At 41.1% G+C, this 25,493-nt stretch overlaps 1 protein-coding gene and 1 pseudogene across 5 annotated transcripts in view; one reads left to right on the forward strand and one right to left on the reverse strand.

The window, feature by feature from the left end:
• STAT5B (signal transducer and activator of transcription 5B) overlaps positions 1-25,493 on the forward strand; it is a 62,497-nt gene that overhangs the window by 18,632 nt on the left and 18,372 nt on the right. For 4 of the 5 annotated variants that reach the window (XR_004478615.2, XM_012537793.3, XM_033411098.2 and 1 more), the window contains exons 2-5: positions 18,973-19,110; positions 22,236-22,392; positions 23,582-23,671; positions 24,580-24,754. Coding sequence is in view for 4 of the 5 variants with exons in the window: in XM_012537793.3 (XP_012393247.1) it covers positions 18,983-19,110; positions 22,236-22,392; positions 23,582-23,671; positions 24,580-24,754 (550 nt within the window). In the remaining variant the exon portion in view is untranslated. Of the gene's footprint in view, positions 1-18,971; positions 19,111-22,235; positions 22,393-23,581; positions 23,672-24,579; positions 24,755-25,493 lie in introns of those variants that run through there. The other variant, XM_033411099.1, reaches the window with a different exon arrangement.
• Positions 12,753-13,959, reverse strand: LOC101280528 (3-hydroxyisobutyrate dehydrogenase, mitochondrial-like; annotated as a pseudogene).

A 25,493-nucleotide genomic window follows, 5' to 3' on the forward strand; every position in this document is an offset into this window, starting at 1 on the left:
GCACTGGGCAGATCATTTCTGCCTTCCCTGATTCCATTTCTCAACCTGTAAAATGGAAGGTCGACAATTAGATTCAGAATCACAAGACTTTGAGCCAAAGCCATGAGAACATGAAAGGTACTTTTTTTTTTTTTTTGCCATACGCGGGCCTCTCACTGTTGTGGCCTCTCCCGTTGCGGAGCACAGGCTCAGCGGCCATGGCTCACAGGCGCAGCCACTCCGCGGCATGTGGGATCTTCCCAGACTGGGGCACGAACCCGTGTCCCCTGCATGGGCAGGCAGACTCTCAACCACTGCGCCACCAGGGAAGCCCCATGAAAGGTACTTTTTAAATTCAGTTTTTTTGATGTCTACAAATGCAGGTGTTAGTATGCCAGAGACAGAAGTTTGGGGGGGTTTTTTTGTAAATTTTTTTTTAACATCTTTATTGGAGTATAATTGCTGTACAATGTTGTGTTAGTTTCTGCTGTATAACAAAGTGAATCAGCTATATGCACACGTATATCCCCATATCCCCTCCCTCTTGTGTCTCCCTCCCACCCTCCTTATCCCTCCCACCCTTTTAGGTGGTCGCAAAGCACCGAGCTGATCTCCCTGTGCTATGTGGCTGCTTCCCACTAGCTATCTATTTTACATTTGGTAGTGTACATATGTCAGTGCTACTCTCTCACTTCATCCCAGCTTACCTTTCCCCCTCCCCGTGTCCTCAAGTCCATTCTCTATGTCTGTGTCTTTATTCCTGTCCTGCCCCTAGGTTCATCAGAACCTTTTTTTTTTTTTTAGATTCCATATACATGTGTTAGCATACGGTATTTGTCTTTCTCTTTCTGACTTACTTCATTCTGTATGACAGACTCTAGGTCCATCCACCTCACTACAAATAACGCAATTTCATTTCTTTTTATGGCTGAGTAATATTCCATTGTATATATGTGCCACATCTTCTTTATCCATTCATCTGTTGATGGACACTTAGGTTGCTTCCATGTCCTGGCTATTGTAAATAGTGCTGCAATGAACATTGTGGTACATGACTCTTTCTGAATTATGGTTTTCTCAGGGTATATGCCCAGTAGTGGGATTGCTGGGTCATATGGTAGTTCTATTTTTAGTTTTTTAAGGAACCTCCATACTGTTCTCCATAGTGGCTGTATCAATTTACATTCCCACCAACAGTGCAAGAGGGTTCCCTTTTCTCCACACCCTCTCCAGCATTTATTGTTTGCAGATTTTTTTGGTGATGCCATTCTGACTGGTGTGAGGTGATACCTCATTGTAGTTTTGATTTGCATTTCTCTAATGATTAGTGTTGTTGAGCATCCTTTCATGTGTTTGTTGGCAGTCTGTATATCTTCTTTGGAGAAATGTCTATTTAGTTCTTCTGCCCATTTTTGGATTGGGTTGTGTGTTTTTTTGATATTGAGCTGCATGAACTGCTTGTATATTTTGGAGATTAATCTTTTGTCAGTTGCTTCGTTTGCAAATATTTTCTCCCATTCTGAGGGTTGTCTTTTGAGACAGAAGTACTGACAATGAAAAATTATCCAAAGCCAAGATTGGCTCCTGTTGGAGAGGTGGAAATGGTTGTGATGGAATTCAAGTAACCTCAGGACCCTGGGATTTCTGAATTTCAGAACATTAGGAGAATCTTCCAGTCCTTCCTGCTTAAATATGAATGGACGTAGATTGCCATTACTGCCTTGCCCCACTTCTCCTAGATTTAGATCACCGGTATTTATAAAGCTTACCAGTCACGAATAGATTCTTGCATTTCCCATTCCTTGCCATAGGGTCCTCTTTCAGTTCCATATGCTTTTATTGGCACTTACTTTGATTTTCTTTACAGCAGCAGCTGCTAATTAGTGACAGCTTTCGAGTGAGCAGCTTGTCATTTTTGGCAGGGGTAGGGGCCATCCATAGCAATTCAAGGCTATATTTTCATTTGCTAAATTTACTTTGCTACATGGAAATACATCTTGAATTAAAAAATAGTCTGTAGTCAGAGGTGGTTATATTTGCTGAAATATCTTCCTGAGTTGGCATTTGGTCCTGTAGTTGAAGAACTCTCAGGAGATAAAACATAGGTTCAGTGTCTGTCAGACCGATGCAATTAGTCCTGAGTCATCCTTCTAACGTTAATCAACATTCTGGATGTAGAAACTCATCGTCTTGTTTTGGCACAATAGTAAATCACTCTGGATTGTATTTGGTAGTATGCATGGTAACCGAAGGAGTGAATTGTTGGTAGACGTTGTGCTTCCGGTTTATACTCAACTTCTTTCTTGAGACATAATTAAGGGAAAGAAACAGTTTAGTTTGCATAAAGATGCTTTCTTTGGAATTTCAGCTCATATCAGCATCATCACATGTCATGTAATTCTCCTCTTTGAAATTGCTGCAAGGCCCTTTCTCACCTTCTGAGGTGGCCCACACTCTGTCTGTGGCGTGTGTTTCTCCCAAGGCCACTCTCGCCTTCTGAGATGGCCCATACTCTGTCTGTGGAGTATGTTTCTCTCTAAATAAATCCATTTCTTACCTATCACTTTGCCTCTCACTGAATTCTTTCTACAATGAGACATCAAGAACCTGAGCTTCGGGCTTCCCTGGTGGTGCAGCGGTTGAGAGCCCGCCTGCTGATGCAGAGGACACGGGTTCGTGCCCCGGTCCGGGAAGATCCCACCTGCCGCAGAGCGGCTGAGCCCGTGAGCCATGGCCGCTGGGCCTGCACATCCGGAGTGTGTGCTCCGCAACGGGAGAGGCCACAACAGTGAGAGGCCTGCTTACTGCAAAAAAAAAAAAAAAAAAAAAAAAGAACCTGAGCTTCATTAAGCCCTGAAACCAGGTGTGTGATCTCAGTTGGAAGACTGTGGGTTTTGGCCAGGTTCAAGTCTCGGCTGTGTGGGTTCAGGTCCCAATCTGAGGTGCACGGTTTCAGAAAGTTTGGTGACACTGTTGTCTGCTGTAATGCCAAAAAGTAGGAAACATACCTCATAAACATGATAAAAAAAAAAAAAAGAAATTGCTGCAAGGAGGTTGTCAGCTCTGTTTTACAAACTTGTCACGATGTTTACGGAGCGGTACAGCTTGCAATTTGTATTTACCTTGATTAGCACCAATGATGAGTCAAAACCTCCGTCACAGTTTCTATAAAGTGTGATTCAGTACCATTATTCCTGTAATAAGGATTCAAGTTAATGATCTCCGCAGTGTTAAAAATAACATCTTGAAGGAAATAACTGACCTACCATTCATTTCCCCCAATTTAGGTTCTTTTTGTAACATGGAGGTCTACCAAAATTATATTTAATTTAACACACAGTTATTGACTAGCTACCATGTACCTATGCCAAGGAAATCAAAATGAATGAGACATGGTTCCTTCCCTGGTATAAGTTCTAGTCTAGTAGTTGAGCAGCAGCTAAATCAGAAATGCTTTGGTTCTTACACCCAGAATGGAGGATAAATTCTAATTCTAGAGAGGTAAAGAATTCCATCTTTTTAAAAACTGGATGATCAAGATGATAAAAGACATAGGATACAGGTATTGTGTTGATGTGGTTTTTTTAGCTAAATGTTTTAAAGATTGTATGAGGCACATTTCATAGGAGCACGGAATTGCCAGGTGTCCCTGCCCCAGATTTCCCCAAGACATATTGGACAACACTTAAATTCAGACGTCGTCTTCCCCATCAGAGTACCTCTCAGGGGCATGGCTTGGTAAACCCAAATGATCTCCTAACAGTCAACCAATATTTAATGGGCACTGTGCACAGTAACGTAGTTATTTCTACATTTGTCATATTAGTGTTAGTTATCACAGGAAGTTATCATTTACATCTCTCTAGCTTTATAATCACATCAGCATCAGGTAACTTGATGTTAGTTATTGGTATCATGTGAACAGTTATCAAGATAACTGACTTCAGTATCTTTTACTATCCTATCTTACCCACTAGAATAGTTCACAAGTTGTTTTCACATTTGTATTAGTGATATTGTCCCTTTAATGAGAAATGTTTTCTGCCAGCAGAAAACCTGAGTTTAGAATGATCTCTGATAAATACTGGTGATAGATAATAATGTATCTAATGGAAACCCAATAAGGAATTTGGGAACAAATATAACAAACTAACCACTCCCTTCTCATAGGAAGTGTCACTGTGTTAATTCAGAACACAAGTGGTCAGGATCTAGGTTTGGGCCTCACTGGAAAATCACCGACCCCCAGAATGATTCTCGTTTTTCTCCTCCCACTCCCTTTTATAATCTAAAGCTTTTAGCTGATTTCTGATTGATTGAGAAGAGTGAAGGTGAATCACCAAACCCCTAATATGGCTTCCTTTGGTTGTGTTTGAAGGTTTGTCATCTTGATGTGCTCTGACCTTTAGGGAAGGATGTCCCATTTAAAACATTTTTGGATTGTCAAATAATTTTTGGTATCAGTGAGTTGCACTTTGTTCATTTACTTTGTAGCTTTTATTATAAAGCAGTCTTACAACCACAGGTATCATGGTCAGGAAAAACTCATTTGGTTAGGTGAGGTTTTTAATAAATAAAGCACGGGGGTTGAGAGTGTGAGTGCTGGAAATGGACAGCCTGGTGCTAATCCCAGCTCCTTCACTTACTTGCCACAGGACTTTGGGCAAGTTTTCTAACTCTTAAGCCTGCTTCCTCTTATATAGAATGGGGATAATAATCCTACTGCCTCATAGAGTTGTCATGGGGATTAAATGAGGGTACATATAACATGCAGGCAACAGTCCATGACGTAGTAAGAGTTCCTTGAATGTTTATTGTTACTACTGTGACTATTGTTACTATTACTACTGCTGCTAGTACTCCCTTTTTCTCCTTTCCCATGCTAATTCCTTTGCTGTCATTTAACATTTGGTGATTAAGTGTAGGAAAGGCTTAGAAATTTAATAGTTTGTTTTATTTCCAACATGAAACAGTTTCTGGTGTGGGTAGCAGTAGTTAATTTAGCATATATAACAAACTACTAAGTTTTTCCTTGACACCCAAACTGTCTTCATTTCAAAGGAGGTATTCTCAGAGTGGGGTTACATACCCTCCATCATCAAAGCCTAGAATCTTTACAAGACTTTGTCTCACAAAAAGCTTTGTGTCTCTGTTGCCACCACAACCTGAAACTAACGAGTTAGAAACCACATAGAGCCCTATGACATGCTTGTAGGAGCCCTTCTGTAGGAGCCCTTCTGAAGGAGCCCGCACATTTTCTTGTAAGTTGCATGTAGATAGCTAAGCCAGGAACCGATCTGGTTGAGGAAACAAAAAGTTTTTGTTTTTCCTTCCCTCTCCACTTTTAAACTCAAAAGATCTAATTTTGTTGTCTCTGGGAAGATTAAATGCATAGATGCTCACTTAATTTAAAGACGTCTACGTGAGAATGCGGTGTTGTTTCTTTGGGGGTTAGGGGTCTTCAATATTGTTCCACAACTATTCAGGGTTACTACCTAAAGAAGATTTAAAATCATATTTTCTGTCTTCTTGCCCTTTTTGTTATAAGTTGTAGAGTCTTTAAACCATGTCTAATCTAAGAAAATATACATCCCTGGTATATGTGCTTTTCCTGATTGTCAGCCTTGAACCTGGCCAGTGCCTTCGCATGTCCGACAGGTGATTTGACTTTAGTTTGAGAAGAAGAAAACTAAAGATTTATTTTTATATCAGTCAACTAGGGAGCTTATATGTTGCCGTATTTATTATAGCCAAAATGCCACTTTATTTTTAGGTGGAGACTTCTGGAGCAGTAGTGTAAAGGCTAGGATGGTTCCAATCCTGTACTTTTCCTCCTGTTTAGTCCACATTAAATCCGGTAGTTCTTAAGAGTTCCACTGCTGTTTAAAGAGTGTAGCTCCACGTGATCTTATTGTCTTTAATTTAGTCAAGTGAGACACCACGTTACACAGGTTCTGGGTCTCACATTTGCTTTGTTTTTCTTTGGAGCTTTACTGGAAACCGAATGCTATTGCGTTCTAGCTACAGAAGCAGGAGGGGAAGTTGGCAAGAATTAACTGCTTTCTGTTTGGTCTGTCTGTGGCAGCTGACCTTTTGGAAGGAAATCGCTGCTCTTTGCTTCTTCCTGTAACAGTGCAGCCTGTGAAAGAACGTCTACACAGAAGGGTTCTGTCGTTATCCTGGCTGGTGTCTTGGGGCATAAGCTGTTAGTTAAGAGGTGGGAGTCTTTCAGTGCAGTGTGTTGTAGGAACATGGACTCAAGTTCACGGAGCTAAGTTGTGTGTAGATATCCCAGTAGATAGATAGTGAGAGAGTATCTGTTTCCAGAAAAAGTAGTTTGTTTTAGCAAAACGAATTGTATTTTCTTGCCAAGTCCCAGTGTTAATGCTATGGACAATTACTTTGTGTGCAATTTTAATTAATCTTAATGTTGAATGTCCTAATATCAGTATTATTTCTTTTACTAGATCACCGTTTTTTCCTGAGAGGCCATTTTTATTTTCCAAGACATGAGCTCTTATTTAAATGTCATTTCATCTCAGAATTAGAATTAACTTCTTACCACACCTGCTACCCATTGTTGGACCCACCTTTTCTGCAGGAGTTGTTTTACTTAGATAGAGTGAGTATTATACCGCACACATTGGCATTTTCTTCAGAAAGCTACAGTTGGGCTTCCAAACTGGAATATCATCCAGTCAGCAGGCAAAGGAACTAGCTGATGAGCCATTTCTCTCTTAAAAGAAAAGATCTTAGTCTTCCGTTATTTTAACCAAAACATATTTAGGTTTATTTTGTTTTTCAAAAGGACTTATATTCAAGTAAGTGTCTGTAAGCAAAAGTGAAGTTGATTATGATTATTGGTGAATGCAGAGAACACAGCTACCTGAAAAAGGGGCAAAATACTGTATTCTTCTGCATTTAGTTTGAGTTCAGTTTATAGACATGCTTTTCCAATGTATTATTGGTCTCTTTCCTAGATTTACTGTTAATAGTAAAGATTGTTGGGTGAGCATTAGCGTTGATGTACATAAAATGTGTAGAGAGTAACCTTGGGCGAATTATCTAAAGTCTTCCCTTAGCAAGGTGGCCCTGTAGTGCTTCTTTTCTGTTCTTGGAACCTGGCCTGATTTGTTCAACCTTCCTGAGAGTACAAACCTTGCTTTGGCTTTAGGTATAGGTTCTGGCACAAAATAAGTTGATATCAACAAAACAGGAAGATTTCCCCCCAGTTCTGTTGGCCTTTGAGTAGGAGCAAAGTTAAGAACGGATGGCTAAGGCTTTCTGGGAGCTGATTTTGTAACCGTATCCTTCTAGAGGTCTTGAATTGTTACCCTTGAACTATCAAGGGCCTTCATCCAGGCCAGTTGTGTCCAGGTGTGTCATTAGGGGTAAGGGAAATACAGTTTTTAAAAAGGAATTCTTAAAAAAATAAATAAATAAATAAATAAAATAAAAATTAAAAGGAATCCTTGCACTGCTGGGAGTGGTTTTCTGTGTATTTCATTCTATTTACTATCGGAACAAATTTGCAGGGACCGTTGCTTAGTCATGTCAAAGATGAAAAAGAGCCAGACATGAATCTAATAAGTATGTATTATTTCTTGCCTGGAAATATGACTTTCTCAAATATTCTTTTTTGTCTTTTCTATTTTCCATGTTTTTATCAGAAATCAAAAGAAAACCTCCTAGATTCCAACTCTACTCCCTCTGAGATCACTAATCTTCAAGCTAGTCTAAGTTCTAGTTTACCCTTTTTTAATTTTGGTATTCTGAACTTTTTGGTATGAACATTTTCAAACACTCACAAAATAAGAATAGTGTATAATGAATTTCCATAGATTCATCACTCAAGTTCAAAAATTACCAAAATTTTGTTAATCCTTTTTTATGTACTCCACATAAACACCTTTTTGTTTCTTCTGGACTTCAAAAAAATACTTCAAAATATATTTTTGTGCCACTTACTTTTATATTACTTCTAAAACAAGGGTTTATTAAACAAAAAAATAATATGAACAGTTATTGAGTGCAAGACATTGTAAAGGATTTAAATAAAATATAAATAGATGTCAAAATTACAAATTAAGCTTAACTATTAATAGTCTTGAACCACTACTTGAAAACACATTGTTCTTATGTACTTGAAGGTGATAGAATTGCATTTCTTTCTTTTTTTTTTAAACATTTATAGTTTCTTTTATTTGTTTATTTATTTTGGCTGCGCCGGGTCTTAGTTGCAGCGCGCAGGATCTTTGTTGCCGGGTGTTCAGTTGCGGCATGTGGGATCTTTAGTTGTGGCATGCATGTGGGATCTAGTTCCCCGACCAGGGATCAAACCCGGGCCCTCTGCACTGGGAGCGCAGAGTCTTGCCCACTGGACCACCAGGGAAGTCCCGAATTGAATTTCTTTTTTAAGAAATGTATAAATATCTCATGCGCTACTTAAATCAAGACTACCTAATTTGTGCCATAAGCTGGATACTGTCATGATGGGAAATATTTCTTCCTATGTCTTTTGCATGTCCCTTTATGCTTTATTCCTGTGGAATAGTGAGCAGTGCCAATTGCCCATGATTATTAAATTTATATTTCAGGTTTTACATTTTAAACAAAATTTAATAAATCAAAAAGGTTTACAAAAAATTATACCAAAACTCCTCCATCTAAATGTAACAGCTGTTTATAGTTCTCTCTGACCTTTCTCTGGTATGTGTCCTCTAGCATACATACTGTGTACACTTTTCATTTAATATTCCTTTATTTATACTTTTGGAAAATATCTATGGCCTTATATTTCAACATAGCCTTTATATTTCATTTAATTATTGCACAGTATTCCATCAGATTAATATGTTGTAGTTTAACCAGTCTCTTATTTTGGACATTTAGGTTATTTCTAGTTTCTCATTATTGTGTTTAATACTGTCTAACTGTTGTCCCTAGGAGTTGACCTAGTGCTAGGTGCTCTTCAAAGCAAATTTTGCTAAGTGGAAATTTAATACTATAATTCTCAGTGATAAGAGGGAGGCTGTGAACTCTAATGAGGAAAATAATAGGAACGTGCGTAGATTTATTAATAAATTGCCTTTTAAACAAAACTTCAGAACAGAAGGGAAGGGATTATCTTTCATCTAAATGGTACCGAAACTCAGTATATTGTAATAGCTGAGGAATTTCTATTTCCTGAACTGTGGGATTCGATCTTTTTGAAGGACACAGGCTAAGATGAGTTGGTCTTAACAGTATAAATGGGTACAGATATAAACCTTCATTAGAGGGACTTCCCTGGCGGTCCAGTGGTTAAGACTCCACGTGTCCACTGCAGGGAACTCGGATTCGATCCCTGGTCAAGGAATTAAGATGCTGCATGCCGCGAGGCACGGCGTAAAAAATAAAAAAATTTCAAAAAGTAGAAAATAAAAACCCTTCATTCGAAATTCTGAGGCTGACATGGGGCTCCATGGCAGCCGCAGATCATTTCTTACTTTTCTGTAATGCAGATGGTCATTGTTTGTGGGCTACAGTAAATGTTTTTCGTTCTCTGAAAAATGTTATTGATGTAGCTTCTTCCCAAGTGGGTCGTTCAAGTTGCTTAATAGATTTCAACACAGAGATAATGGTAATGCACACGCATTCAAGCTGCGGGCCAGTGTGTCATGAGGGAGCCCTTCCCCCTCCCCGTCGCCCTCTCCCTCCCCCTCTCCCTTCCTTTTTCCCGAAGTAATATGTAATGATTTTGCTGCGATGTAAAGATTTATGACTGATTGTCTTCCCAGAATGTTATCATCTCTATGTCGCCTGGCAGATTTTTCCTTGCTTGTTTCTTTGTGAGCCAAATACTTTTATTCTTTCTGTTCGCTTCCCATCTGTTTAATAATCTGCTTTTATTAAAGAATTGCCTTCCTGATGGCTTATAACGTAGTGTTTAGAAATTTGTTTTTAGAGAGCAGATGGCTCCAGTGTTGACCTACTTCTAGACGGGATAGTTTTACTCTAACCTTACTTGATGTTAGGCCAATTTTAATATGAGCAGAATCTGAATCCTTTATTGCTACTATTTAATATGTTTCTGTCCCTCCAAGCTCCTACTGCTGGGTAATCACCACCACTGAAGAGATGTATTGACAGTAAAGCAGAAAACACAACCAGAGAACTTGCTTCTTTTATTCCATCCAAAGTCCTTTAGGCATTAAATGGTGCTGATACGATGAACAGTTTTGAATCCTGGTTCCTTGCCAGATCAGATTTCTTTTCAGATCAGAAGCATTGTTTGCACATCTTCTGTTTCATCTGCCAACTAGCCCAAGCCTTTGCCCAAATCAGAGCCCCGCAATATTAGGTTTCTGATTCGAATTTCATATTCATTTTCTTTCTTTAAGTTATGAAATATAACAAACATGCAGAAAAGTACAGAACATAATATGACAAACCACCACCACAAGTCCTCAAGACAAAGGCAGCATGGTGCGGTGTAGAGTACAGACTGGGGCCAGGGTGCCCAGATCCAGCCCAGATGGTACCCCTCAGCAGTGTGGGACCTGGCACAAATATTTTACCCCCCAAAGAAACCCATACCCATTGAAAGTCACTGCCCATCCCCTAGCCCTTGGCAGCCACCTGTCTGCTTTGTTTCTGTGGGTTTGCCTATGCCTATTCTGGGCATTTCCTATAAATGGAATTTACAACATGTGGCCTTTTATATCTGGCTTCTTTCACTTAGCATCATGTTTTCAAGGTTTACCCATATTGTAGCATGTATCAGTACTTCATGCCTTTTTTATGGCGAAATAATATTCCAGTTAATCTGTTTTATTTTTCCATTCATGTCCCTATTATCCATTCATCCGTTGATGGACATTTGGGTTGTTTCTACCTTCTGGCTGTTATGAGTAATACTGCTATGAACATTTGTGTACAGGTTTTTGTGGACATATATTTTCAATTCTCTTAAGCATATACCTAGGCGTGGAACTGTTGGGTCATATAGTAACTCCATGTTTAACCTTTTGAAGAACCTTCAGATGGTTTTCCGAAATTGTTACACCATTTTACAATCCTGTTTAATTTGCTGAGCCTCAGTTTCCTCATCTGTAAAGTGGGAATAATAATAGAGCTACCTCATAGGGTTTTTGTGAGGGTTAAATGGTAGACTCATAAAAGTACTCATTGTTATAAAATAATATAGCGAGTGTTCAGTAAATGATATTAAATGATAAATCTGGATGGTGGCTACTAACACTAATAAATGTTATTTTAAATCAGTTTTCATTCTTATTTCTGGAATTTATTAGATGAATCAAAATATTTGTTGCTAATAATTCATACTTTAATTAGGTGGAGTCAGGTGCATCCTTGGAAAGAATAGGAAAAGGCTTAGCTCCTGGCTGCCAGAAGAGCACATCAGAATGGATGTTTTCTTTTTGGAGTTTAGAATACTTATGGCAGCCTTGCTCTCCTTACACCACCCTTCACAATTCTTAATTCCCTCGTTCAGAGGTGAGGGAACAGTCTTCCCAGTGCCTTTCCACCAGCCTCCATCAGGTCTCACCTGTGGCAGTCCTGGTGCCAGTGAAATTGATTAAGAAATGGGAATACCAGCTTATAACGGGAAGGTAAAGTTTATGTGCAGGATATTGGTTAAGGAGAAAGATAGCAAGAGCTCTTTGTGGAACATTGACTTTGGGAAGGTACTTAATTGAAGTGAGTTAAAATTGGAGGTGGGGAGAAGGAAGCCACCTTTGTAAGTTTTAGGTTGTAAGTTAGGGAATTCCCTGGTGGTCCGGTGGTTAGAACTCTGCCCTCTAACTGCTGAGGGCCCGGCGTTCAGTCCCTGGTTGGGGAACTAAGATCCCACAAGCTGCACTGTGTGGCCAAAAAAATTTTTTAAATAAAAAAATATATATATATTTTTTATCAGCATAGAAATTTATTTGAATTCAAAATAATATGGTTATGTTTAGGATAATATAATAATTATCTAAAGCACATATCATCGTAGGCTCTGAAACAGTTCTAAAGATGTCATTCTTTTGAAGTCAAAAAATATGTAGTAAGAATGTACAAGGAAGCAAAAATATAAAAAATAAGTTTGTTGAGTATTGGGAGTTGTTACAAGAGGGGCACACCACGGTAATGTAACAGAGTCCAAATTACACAGCAGGCAGCAAGGAGTTCTCTTGCTTTATCAAGTTCTGGAAAATAAACCGGTAACCTCAGAATGCAAGAATACCACCACTGGGTTAACAGGACAAACTTTCTGAGGGACACAGGGAGTCATTCACTGTACTTCCCCTTTCTCTAACTCCTTTCCTCACACCGATTTCTTTTCTTTCCTCCAGGAGAGGTTTTATCCTGTGGAAAAAAAATTTGGTTTTATTTGTAAAGTGGAGTAAATAGTATCCTGATTGAAATAGGCAATGCTTTAGCTAATGATGGTCAGGAATCAAACTTCTGAAAAAGGTCAGTCAGCTAGCTAGCAGAGACCATCAGTGGCTTGCAGGAAAAAAAAGAAAATCAGATAATATGTGCTTGCTAAATAGATAAAAAGAATAAGCAGTTAAAAATGGGCAAAAAGGGCTTCCCTGGTGGCGCAGTGGTTGAGAGTCTGCCTGCCGATGCAGGGGACGCGGGTTCGTGCCCCGGTCTGGGAAGATCCCACATGCCGTGGAGCGGCTGGGGCCGTGAGCCATGGCCGCTGAGCCTGCGCGTCCGGGGCCTGTGCTCCGCAACGGGAGAGGCCACAACAGTGAGAGACCCGCGTAACAAAAAAAAAAAAAGGTGAAAAATCCCAGGGTTTATTGTGAACTAGACAAACAAAAGCAGACAGGTGACCTTTGATTGAGCCCATTTACTTGTGGAGTGAGCTATAAGAGGCTCCAAGATAGAGTTTGGTTCCCAACAGTGTCCACAGCCAAAGGGCAAACTCAGAACGTCTCCTCCTCTCGTAGAAACTGGAACATAGATGAGAAGTCTTTTTTGGAGTAGCCCTTCGCACACATCATCCTGTAGATCTGATGGGCCTGACTGCCCAGAAGGATTGGGCTCTTTGTGCTGGTAGCAGAGTCTTGTGCTAATCCCAGATCCTTAGCCATGAGTGTTGTTCCAAATCCACCCTGATAGTTACTAGCTGAGGGAACTCCATCCATCACCCCAGGTACAGGATTATAGGTGTCACTTGACCAGCATCGTCCTGAGCTCATATTTAGGATTTTAGCCAGGAGTTTTGGGTCAAGCCGTAACCTGATTCCCAGATTCATAGCTTCAGCAGTTCTGGTCATACTCAGAGCTAACGGCAAGTTGTTGCAGATCTTCGCAGCCTGCCCGGTCCCGACGGCTCCACAAGGCACCACATTGGAGCCCATGCACCCCAGAAGCTCTGGGGCAGCAGCAAATTCTTCTTCGACTCCTCCCACCATAAACGTGAGGTTCCCAGACCGAGCAGCTCCCACACCACCAGAAACAGGGGCATCCGTGAAAACGGCTCCCATTTTCTCAGCTTCTTTGGCCAATTCTTTCGAAACCATAGGATCAATAGTACTGGAACCTATTAATAGTGAGCCTTTCTTCACTTTTTTTTAGAATTCCATTTGCTCCAGAATAAGCTTCTATTGCATTGATGCTGGTGGGCAACATTGTAATAATTCTGTCAGCTTTTTCAGCTACATCTGCTGGGGAAGACACTACCTGTTCACCTGCATCTAGAAACTCTTTGCATGCATCAGGGAACACATCATAAATAATGAGTGGATAGCCATGTTTCATGAGATTTTTTTGCCGTTGGATTCCCCATGTTGCCTACTCCAGTGAATCCAACTGGAATCTTAGAAGCCATTGACCTAGAACACAGCGCTGCAAGGCTGGCCACTGCCGGTTGCTGCCGGCGGCTCCAGTACCGGAGGCCGGAGGCGGCTCCACGGAGCCGTAAGGAGGCTGCCATGCTGCCCCTGCCCCGCCTCCTCACGGTGACCTCCACGGCTCCCAGCTCACCCACTGACTGCTGGGGTGCGTGGTGCGGCGGGCGGGGTCGGCTGCGGCGTGGGGCCGCATGCGCCAAAACTATATATTTTTTAAGAAGTCAGAATAAGATTGAGCATTTACTATGAGCCAGGCACCATTTTAAGCATTTACCCATGTTAACTCATTCTTATAGCAACCCCCTGAGAGACATAAGAATTATTATTCCCATTTTACAAATAAAGAAACTGAGGCCCAGAGAGGTTTAAGAGGTTAAATATTTTGTAAAGCTCTGTTTAGGAGAGTTTGCCATTATCTCCAGAACTTGAACCCCATTTTAGAGTCTTTGGCAGTGGTGATGGGATGGAGAATAGGAATTATAAAACGCTCTAAATTATATACATGAATCCAGCAGACCAAATCCCTGTACACATTTGAAACTCCCTACTCCCACCGCAAGCTAGAATTCATTCTTGCAGGTGGCAGGTATGCTTTGGGAACCTTGTGTTGTCCTGTCCTCTGCATTTCCTCCTTGACAGGTTAACGATAGCATTACTTGAGCCACAACATTCTAGAAGTCTTCAGAGTGAGTTTTTTTTTTTTTTAAACAAAGGTTTATATTTTACTTCTAAAAGGGAAAGCATCTAATAAAAAGGTATTTATTATTGGGACAAAATTATCGTTAAATCTCACCCACTCGTATCATTTATTTAACAGGTACTCATTTCTGCGGTTTGCAATAAGCCTGTAACATTATGAGCTATTAGACTTTGAAACCCTTTTTTTCAAATGCCTGAGGGTCTGCTTTATTTGGGACTCCTAGGATATATCCAGATATATGAGGTCAATGTAGTTACCTTATGCTTTCAGAAAGTACAAGATTCTGCGTCCAAGGTGGTTTGGGGTTGTTTGGAATGCTTACGAACAGTAAGAATGCAACTAACAAAGCTCAAATAGTTCTCATCTTTGGCTAAAAATAAGATTGTGAATCCATTTCCCAGTCTTTAAAGAAGCCCCTGTGATGATTTACCAAAGATACAAACCACTTCCCTTGTCAGAACATCACGCATTGAAGATGGAGGTGCCCGTAAATAAGCACAAGAGAGCGTGTACTGAGGACAGACACGCGTTCACTGCACGTGTGGGGTGGCTGGATGTACTAGTGGGAAAGGACAGGAGTCAGCGGATACCAGGTGTAGGCTTTGCCTAATAATGTGTGTAGGACACGTGTGAAGTTTTGACGTGTATGAAGAAAAGCACTACTTAGATTCTAGGTTTTATTGATACAGTCAGTGGGGGGAAGTAGTTTTTTTCTAAACTGCATGTTTTAAATCGTTGCATGATAATCTCAGTAGGTCATCTCATATTCCATGTGTATATAACTCTTAGTTTAAAAGTCAAATAAAAATGATTCTGTACTGTTCAGTGTATTTTTATTTTACATTTTTGACCATTGGTAGGCAAAATCTACTTTCCAGCTCTATCAAAGCATTTTTTGTAGTGAAATTATACTGTATTTATCAAAATAAGGCGGTTACCACCTTATATTTGCCCGCTATTATCCTTCAAATGACATTTTAGAAAATAACTATTATGGCATGTTCATATTTAGAACCATAAAAAATATTCTGAAAACTTCTAAGAGCTTAGCATTCTACTCTTTTATAAAAACTAAGAACTAATATAAAACTTGACAAAACAGTGTGACGTTTATATAATACTCCTACCTATGTGGCATATCACCATAGTATTTCTTTCTTGAAACAATAATAGACTCCTGGAATTATGCTCAGACAGCATAACATATGAAATATTTACCAAATATTTGGTGTGTATTTATTCACTCAGCCAATATTTAAGTATAAAGTTATACTTACATGGCATGCCACCATAATAGGTACTGGAGACACAGTGGTGAATAAACATGCTCCCTCACTTACTGTTCTCATTCAGTGGGGAAACAGACAAAAACAAATTAAGAAAAACTAAAAGGGAAAATTACAAATTGTGGGCTTCCCTGGTGGCGCAGTGGTTAAGAATCCACCTGCTAGTGCAGGGGATACAGGTTCAAGCCCTGGTCTGGGAAGATCCCACATGCTGTGGAGCAACTAAGCCCGTGCACCACGACTACTGAGCCTGCTCTCTAGAACCCGCGAGCCACAACTACTGAGCCTATGTGCCACAAATACTGAGCCCATGTGCCACAACTACTGAAGCCCATGCTCTGCAACGAGAAGCCACCGCAATGAGAAGCCTGCGTACTGCAATGAAGAGTAGCCCCCGCTTGCTGCAACTAAAAAGAAAGCCTGCACATAGCAACAAAGACCCAATGCAGCCAAAAATTAATTAATTATTTTAAAATTTCAAATTGTGCCATATGTGATTAAGGGACAGATAGACCATTGACTCACCCAAATTATAAAATCTGTACCATTTTCTTGACTTGGTATTTCATACTGATACCTTGTTCCATGATGACTTTGAAAAGAGCTGATAGATTTGACTAAAATGTGTATATACATTTATTTATGCAACAACAAAAAATTTACTGAATGCTTATGTGTGGGGCACTGTTTTAGGACAAGAGAAAGAGCAGAAAACAAAACAAAGTCATTGTGTTCGTGGTGATTTCACCCTAGTGGGAAGTCATTAAACAAATATGTGATAAATGTCAGGAAGTGATAAATGATACCAAGAAAAATAAAGCAGACTGAGACGATAGGGAGTGAACAGAATACTATTTTATTTGGGTAGACTGAGGAGTCTCTTTGAAGATAAACATTTTCCCACAATCTTCCTTCTGTCTCTTGGGTCAATTCGGTTAATGAATGCAGGATGCAAGATAATTTTCGTATCTGTTGGTATCATTTACATATTCTTTACGAGAGCTATGGCGAGGTCCTGCTTCTTTCCAATTCCTTACCACTAAAAGAGATTAATACTACCTGAATTCTTTTCTTCACTCCTTGATCATTCTTGCCAAAGCACCTTCATCCATCCCGTCCATCCCTTTACCTTTTGTCCAAAAAACATGCTTTGGTATCGCTTCCAATTTTCCAAAATCTTGGGATATGATATGAGTCATTTGATTAGAAATTATGTTGTACAATTAAATGTCTTCCACATATTTGATTGTAATGTGGGATTACTTCTGGAGAGAGCTCTTTTATCCCAGTCTTTCTCCTAGTAAACCCTCAGCCATGAAATTTGATGTCCTGGGTGATCTTACAGTGATCCCAGCCTTAATGCTCAAAAGCCGTAAATTGTACACTGCTCAAGTGTTCTACAGCCTTGCACAAATCTAAAATAGGTAACTGGCACCCACCCCACACCTCATTGTTGGCTAACTAACTTGTCCCATAAATAGCTCTGTGTTATGCGATCAGACAACTACAACTAACAGAGAAGGGATTTTTGTTTCCTAACACACTCGCATGGTCTCTGGTATTCAACAAAATCAAGGTCTAATTCACCGTACCCTGACTGTAACACAGTTCTTAGGAGGATCGTGCAAATCAGTAGCCAGATAGTTTTGGATGGGATTCAAGATATCCCTGCCTTATACCACTTCCACAGTGTTAGAGCAAGATTCCGTTTTAGTCCCCTTTGTGTACATGAAAGTACTGTTGCTGTCACAATCTGGTTAATCCCAGAGAGTTTCTGCCAAATGAATTAAAAATTCTTAGGTGAGGGCTTCCCTGGTGGTGCAGTGGTTAAGAATCCACCTGCCAATGCAGGGGACACGGGTTCGAGCCCTGGTCCGGGAAGATCGCACATGCCGTGGAGCAACTAAGCCCGCGCGCCACAGCTACTGAGCCTGTGCTCTAGAGCCCGCGAGCCACAACTACTGAACCCCGCGTGCCTAGAGCCCGTGCTCCGCAACAGGAGAGGCCACTGTGGTGAGAAGCCCCTGCACAGCAAGGAAGAGTAGCCCCCGCTCACTGCAACGAGAGAAAGCCCGCGCGCAGCAACGAAGACCCAACACAGCCAAAATTAAAAAAAAAATTCTTCGGCTTCCCTGGTGGCGCAGTGGTTGAGAGTCCGCCTGCTGATGCAGGGGACACGGGTTCGTGCCCCGGTCCGGGAAGATCCCACTTGCCGCGGAGTGGCTGGGCCCGTGAGCCATGGCCGCTGCGCCTGCGTGCCCGGAGCCTGTGCTCCGCAACGGGAGAGGCCACAACAGTGAGAGGCCCGAGTACCGCAAAAAAAAAAAAAAAAAAAAATTATTAGGTGAGTCTGAGAAGGCATCATGGTAGTTTTATATTTTTATAAAACTTTTTGTGAAATCAACAGTGTGTTTTAAAAACCTACCCACCATTGCAATATAATGGTTCTTGCTTCTAACTCTTAGCTGGAATGTGTTGTTTTTATGTCTGAAAGATTTTTAAATGCTATAATTTTAACAGAACATTGCTTTGTAAATTCCTAAGCAGTAAATCAGAAGGTGAACCTTGGGGTTATTTTTCCAAATAAATCTGTGCCCTTTATGTGCAAACAATTACTGCTCAGGTAAATAGTGATAATGCATAGAGTTCCATCCGTGCTTTAGATATTATCGCTCTTCTTTTACTGGGCCTTTTTTAAAATGGCAATACGTTTACTGCATTTCTTAAAAGTCAAAATACCAAATCTAAAACAAGTGATTTTCTACAAAAGCCCCGTGCTGCTTATTTATCATTACTGTTGAAATGCTGCTTACTGTGGCTTCAAGTTTGGAACACATGTAAAAGAAAGAACATGTCTGAGATATCAAAGCTATAGGCAGTTCTTCCCTTAATGCTGGATTTGTACTTTTGCTTGTAGGACTTCAGTACATTTTATAGTCAGAGCTTCATAGACACAGCTATATACCTTTCCATGGCCACACTGAATTTTGAAAACATTTTGAAGCTAAAATTCAGTTCAAGAACACTGATCTTTAGTCTGTCAAAAAGGGCTTAAATGCATTTATCTCTGGCCTTTATAATTGAGTATTTACTCTGATGGATTTAAAAGGGGAAGAAAAAAAGCTCATCCAAACCACTGATTGTTTAACAGATTGTAAACCATGGCTGTGTGGATACAAGCCCAGCAGCTCCAAGGAGATGCCCTTCATCAGATGCAAGCATTGTATGGTCAGCATTTCCCCATTGAGGTGCGGCATTACTTATCCCAGTGGATTGAAAGCCAAGCTTGGTAAGTGAACAAAGTTTTTTCCATCATATTTTGTGAAGCACAAGCATATTGAAGTTTTTGTTTTATATATAAATTTATTTATTTTATCTATTTATTTTTGGCTGCGTTGGGTCTTCGTTGCTGCGCATGGGCTTTCTCTATTTGCGGGGAGTGGGGTCTACTCTTCATTGCAGCGCATGGGCTTCTCATTGCAGTGGCTTCTCTTGCTGCGGAGCACGGGCTCTAGGCTCACGGGCTTCAGTAGTTGTGGCACTCGGGCTCAGTAGTTGTGGCGCACGGGATTAGTTGCTCTGCAGCATGTGGGATCTTCCCGGACCAGGGCTCAAACCCATGTCCCCTGCATTGGCAAGTGGATTCTTAACTACTGTGCCACCAGGGAAGCCCCATATTGAAGTTTGATTGGAAAGACAACATAGTGAATACTCTAAAAGTTGTACATTTATAAAGAAAATTATGTGACCCATGAAAAGGTATTTAATTCCATCTTAAAGATTAAGAAGATGGAATGGCTATTGGGATTTTAAAAAATAGGATTTGTTTCCTTTAATAGTAAATTTTGGCTAAAAGCATTAAAATATTGCTGCTAATAAAGAACAGTTAGCAAATATGTCGTGAGTGCCTAGCAGTGTTGTAGTTAGTAGAGTTCATAGGAAACGTTGAAGCCCTTGTCCACAAAGAATTTAGTGTTTAATGGGGCAGATAAGGTATGCATATGCATACAATTTAATAAAGTGTATTGTTAACAAGTTTAACAATGGTGACTTTGGTATTTTCAAATGTATATGTTTTTATTTATATATATATATATATATATATATATATATATATATATATGTAAAGACTAAAAGACAATACACCAAAATGTTAACAATAATTATGTCTTAGTCGCAGATTTAACAACCATGTTTATTTTTCTTATTTCCCAAATTACTGTTTATATACCCAGGGGGAAAATTGTTTTTAAATTCTTTCAGAACTAGTACAGTGCAGTAGACTGACAACAGAGCTTTTTAATCAACAGCGTTATTGCACACCAGGCAGCAGGCTGTCTGGTGTTCTGCTCAGGGCCTGGGCAGGTGTTGGTTCGTTACCAGTCTCAATCTGATCTGTCGTATTCATCAGATACTTCAGGCCTCCACCGTCATGGCCAGGAGAGCAGGGGTCCTCATTGACAGAGCCCTGGAGAAACCAGCCTTTATGTTACTATTTGAGGCGAGCTGTAAACCCCTCGTTAATGTTGCCTCTGAATAATTGCAGTTGTGTGTTAGTAGCAGATTTCTGTTCAAAAGCTGGAGGGCACCAAAGGAGGGCAATTTTCTAGGCAATTAAAAAAAACCAGAACTCAGCCTCATGTAATTGAGAAAAAAAGGAGCTAACTATGAGCATGTCAGCTGTACCTCGTTTAGTGCTTTTCCATTTCATTTTCATTTTCTGTTAAAGATTTGGAGAGTTCAGAAAAACATTAGTAGGAAGTTTCTGTTGATCTAAAATTTCATTTAGTAAATTTCCCATGCAGTCTTCTTACTGAAAGAATGTTAAGAGACTTATGTTGATATCAAGGAAAACCTGAATTTTTTCGGTTTTGGTTTTAAGAATATAAAGATTTTAATTAAAACATCTTCAGTTCTTCACATTTAAACTAAGAAAGTTCATATATATATATATATATATATATATATATATGGCAGAGAGTTAAGTTTTGAAGTACGAGAACCAGTAGTACTTGATTTCCATGAGTTGTGCTCAGAGACTGTCGCTTCTTAAGAGTGGAGCATTATTGCCAGTCGAAACAGAGGTGCAGGGCTGCCTTCATTCCTTCCAGGCGTTTATTCAGACATATTTAGTACACAGCACACACATATTTGAAATTTGGCTTTCTCCACTGCCTTCTCAAAAGTGCAGATTCGAGCATATTATTTGATGAAGTAATGTGTCAGTGTTTTGGTATACCTGTTTGTGCCCCCATTAGAAATTAGTTGCTAATGACTTCAGGGCTGTGTAGAGATGACAGAGCTGCTTAGCTATCACCAGATCTCTTGTTTGGCTCCAGACCCACCAGCAGTAATGAATGTTATTTCAACCTTACAACTGTTAGTTTTCTTCAGTGAGCCGAGTTAAGTAATTTAGTACTGCCCAATAGCAATTGTTACCTAAGTTGTTTAAAAAAAGAAAGAGAGGGGCTTCCCTGGTGGCGCAGTGGTTGAGAGTCCGCCTGCCGATGCAGGGGACGCGGGTTCGTGCCCCGGTCCGGGAAGATCCCACATGCCGCGGAGCGGCTGGGCCCGTGAGCCATGGCCGCTGAGCCTGCGCATCCGGAGCCTGTGCTCCACAACGGGAGAGGCCACAACAGTGAGAGGCCCGTGTATCGCAAAAAAAAGAGAAAGAGTCAGGGATGAGGGGAAGAGTGGGGGAAGAAAGGAAGGGAGGGAGACCACCCAACCCCTGTCAACAGTTAAGTGGCTCTGAATTAATACGAAGCCCTGTTAGTGACTTCTGTGGTTCATTGGAGGAGTTAATGTTGCCTACATGTCCCAAATCTGCAACTATTGATGTAAATGTTTGACTTGTGTAAATACTTGTAGGCATCTTCTGTCTTAATATCCCATTTCTAGGGCTTCTTAGAAGCAATGATAAATGTTGACTCACCTGCCTTTACTTAAGAAATACTCTGTGTGAAATTAGCAAGACGTAGAACAAGTCGAGGCTGGAAAGAACACATAGAGCATTCTTGACCCTGTGCCCCCTTACACCCATGAGGGGGTAACTATAAATAGGAAATTATCAGAGTCCCTATTTCCTCTAGAGTACACAAAGCACTTTCCTTTTCCCTTCATTCCTAGAAGCAAATAGCATAAGCACCAGAGCAAGTCGGTAGGAGAAAGAGCAGTACATTGCAAAGAAAAAAGAAAAGAAAATATACTATACATCCCACTTAGGTCATCAGTGGATTAGGAATAGGTTAATGTAGGTATCTAGTCAATTTGGATTGGACTGTTTCCTGAAATTTGCAGTGAGCATTATAAGGAAACTACTGTAGCCAAAGAAAAGGTGTGATGCGTTGAGGCTGCATTTATACAGGCTGTGTGCATGTATGTATACATATGTATGTAATTTCTTTCCCCTAGGGACTCAATAGATCTTGATAATCCACAGGAGAACATTAAGGCCACCCAGCTCCTGGAGGGCCTGGTGCAGGAGCTGCAGAAGAAGGCAGAGCACCAAGTGGGGGAAGATGGGTTCTTACTGAAGATCAAGCTGGGGCACTACGCCACGCAGCTCCAGGTGGGTGTGATCTTGGGGCCTCGAGGCTCCAGGTGGGCGTGAGCTCCAGGCCACGCAGCTCCAGGTGGCTGTGAGCACCAGGCCACACTTCATTCTCTTCCCTGCAGGGCTCTTCCTGCATTCAGAGATTTTCTTTTTCTTCTTTAACCCAAGGTTGTTGAGTCACATGTGACATGTATAAAGTTCTTATTGTTTGGCTTTGTGGTTGTAGCTGCCGTTTTTAAACTCTTTATTTGAAAATAATTTCAAATGTATAGACAATTATGAGATTGATACTAACCCGTACCTACACTCAGGCTCACCTGTCGTTAACATGTGCGCGTACGCGCATGCAGACACACACTCGCACATATTTTCATCGCTTGAGAGTAAGTTACATGCATCACGTCCCTTTGTCCCTAAGTACTCCAGTGTGCGTTTTCTAAGAATATGCATCTTCTCTTATGTAGTTATAGTACAGTTATCAACTTCTGCAAATGTAACATCAATACAACACTTTTAGGTAATCTTATACCTTTATTTCCATTTTGTCCACTGACTTACTGATGTCGTTTAGGGCAGTTTTTTCCCCTCCAGCCCAGGATTCTGTTCAAGATCACATATTGCATCTAGTTGTCATGTCTCTTTAATCTCCTTTCATATGGAACCATTTGTCAATCTTTCTTTGTCCTTCATTACATTGACATTTTAAAATAATTCAGCTCCTCTATTTCTTAAGTACAAAATGGACCTTATTTGGGGTTTGTATGAAGTTTCCTCATGATTAGATTCAGGTTACACACCACTGATCAGAATTCTAAATAAGTAGCGTTGTGTCTTTCTCAGGGTATCACATCCAGAGGCGTACAACGTCCATCTTATCCTCATTGGTGGTAGTAATTTTGATTGCCCAGTCAAGGTGGTGTCCAGTTTCTCCTCTAATATGGCCTCTTTAAAATGTATTCTGTTTCCAAGCATGGTGCCCTTACTTTAAGCAAATTAAGATGCAATAAATAGAATAATTTTACCTTCTTCCTGTAATTGGGTTTCCCACAATGTGCTTTTCTTGTCCCCGTTGGCATTGGAGGAGTAGCTTTTCTCATGACTACACCATTGTGTAATCTTATGATCTGGCCCCCTGCTCTGAGGTACAGTTCGGCCCCATAGCATGGAGTGGAACAAAGTGATGTTTGCTCTTGGATTCTTTCAGAACACATACGATCGCTGCCCCATGGAGCTGGTCCGCTGCATCCGCCATATTCTGTACAATGAACAGAGGCTGGTCCGAGAAGCCAACAATGTGAGTGTCCCATGGGTTTGGGGAGAGGCATTGGGATGTCCTTTCTTGCCCAGCTCTTTCTGGACCCAGCTTTGTCAAGATGACTCGGTGTGCATCTGTTGGTGTCACTATAAACAGAGCATTGTCCTAAGAAGCCCAAAGGAGATAGAAGCCTGGTCTCTGATCTTAACTGACTTGTAACCTTGATGAGATCGCAACCACAAAGCAGTGTGAACAAGTGCAAAATAATTTTACCCCAACTGAACTATATTTGAGGAGAGGCGTGCTTATATTCAGGTGAGGTTACTTAAGAACAGCCTCTGCTCACCCCCCAACCCCCCAACCAGGGCAGTTCAGTGGCTGGATCCACAAAGCCCTTGTGGATACCCCCCCTGTCACTTCATTTGGGGTCTCCAGGACACCGCCTGTGAGTGGTTCACCCTCTTCCCTCAGTCACAAGAAGGTCTTGAGGGAGGACGCAGATGATGTGTGTTCCCACAGCCTTGTCCCCCACTGTGTCGCCAGCACCTAGCACAGGTGGCATTGGGTCAATGAGTGACTGTGAAATGAGGGGTCATCATCATTAGTAGGAAAACCCAGGTAACTCCTGGGACATGTTGAGTTCTAGTCTCTCCAGAGAGAACCCAGATGGACCCTGGGTGGGATACTCTGGTGGAGGTCAGAAGCTCTCTGCAATACTTTATGAAGATGCCGTAGTCTGCCAGGTCTTCTGTTGCTCCTCTTTTCCCACTCTACCCCAACTCTCACAAATAACACTTGCAATTCTCTGACTGGAAGTTTAGCTTTTGGCATCTCAGCCCAGTTATAATGCGAGCATCGCCCTTTCCTTGGGACTATGGCCTAAGGCTTTCTCCCATCCTCCTGCCCAGCTCACTGCTGCCCACACTTTCTCCCTGATCTGTCTCCAGGGTAATTCTCCGGCTGGAAGTCTCGCTGATGCCATGTCCCAGAAGCACCTTCAGATAAACCAGACATTTGAGGAGCTGCGACTGGTCACGCAAGACACAGAGAATGAGCTGAAGAAGCTGCAGCAGACTCAAGAGTACTTCATCATCCAGTATCAAGAGAGCCTGAGGATCCAGGGTGAGGCTGGTGTGGGAGGGCAGCGTGTGTCTGGGGGACGGGAATGAGGACTAGAAAGAAGCTGGTCGGGTTGGAAGAGAACCAGTTCTCCATTTAGAAGCGTTTACCTCTCTCTGGAGTAGCAGAGAATCATTTGCATTGAAGGCAGTGCAGGAGGCTGAGGCTTTGGAAGGGAAGAAGACAGGCGCTGGCCCTTGGAGAGCTTGGGGTCTCACTCTGACTACCCATATCCAAGGAGCTCCTGGGCTGTGAGCGAAGACATTTCCTCTTGTGGGAAGGAGCACACGGACTAAGGAAACAGTAGCAGACAGTACTTTATGTGGCAGACATTTTGAAAGTGATGCTTTATTGAAATGTTAACCTTTTTAAGCAGGGAGGGTATTAGGGCCACGGCGGGCTGTGTTTTACAGCCTTTTAATGTTGTTCTGTGTGGTTATTCAGAGAGGCCGTCCTGGGGCAGAGCAACTAGTGCATCTCAGTTAGCCCTTACAGACAAGGGCTCCCCTGCCTGCGGTAAATCCTGCTGGCACTTGGGTACAGAGTCAGAATTCAGTCTGGAGGGTGTGGAGCCCCACGAGCGCCCCCTATTGACCTTATAGAATTTGGCAGGGTGACTTTAACACAGGCATGCTTTGGAGATGCCAAGGGTTTGATTCCATAACCACTAAAATAAAGTGAATATTGCAATAAAGCAAGTCACATGAATTTTTTGGTTTCCCAGTGCATATAAAAGTTATGT

Source organism: Orcinus orca, chromosome 19, assembly GCF_937001465.1.
Source record: "Orcinus orca chromosome 19, mOrcOrc1.1, whole genome shotgun sequence".
In the NCBI taxonomy this organism is placed as follows: Eukaryota; Metazoa; Chordata; class Mammalia; order Artiodactyla; family Delphinidae; genus Orcinus; species Orcinus orca.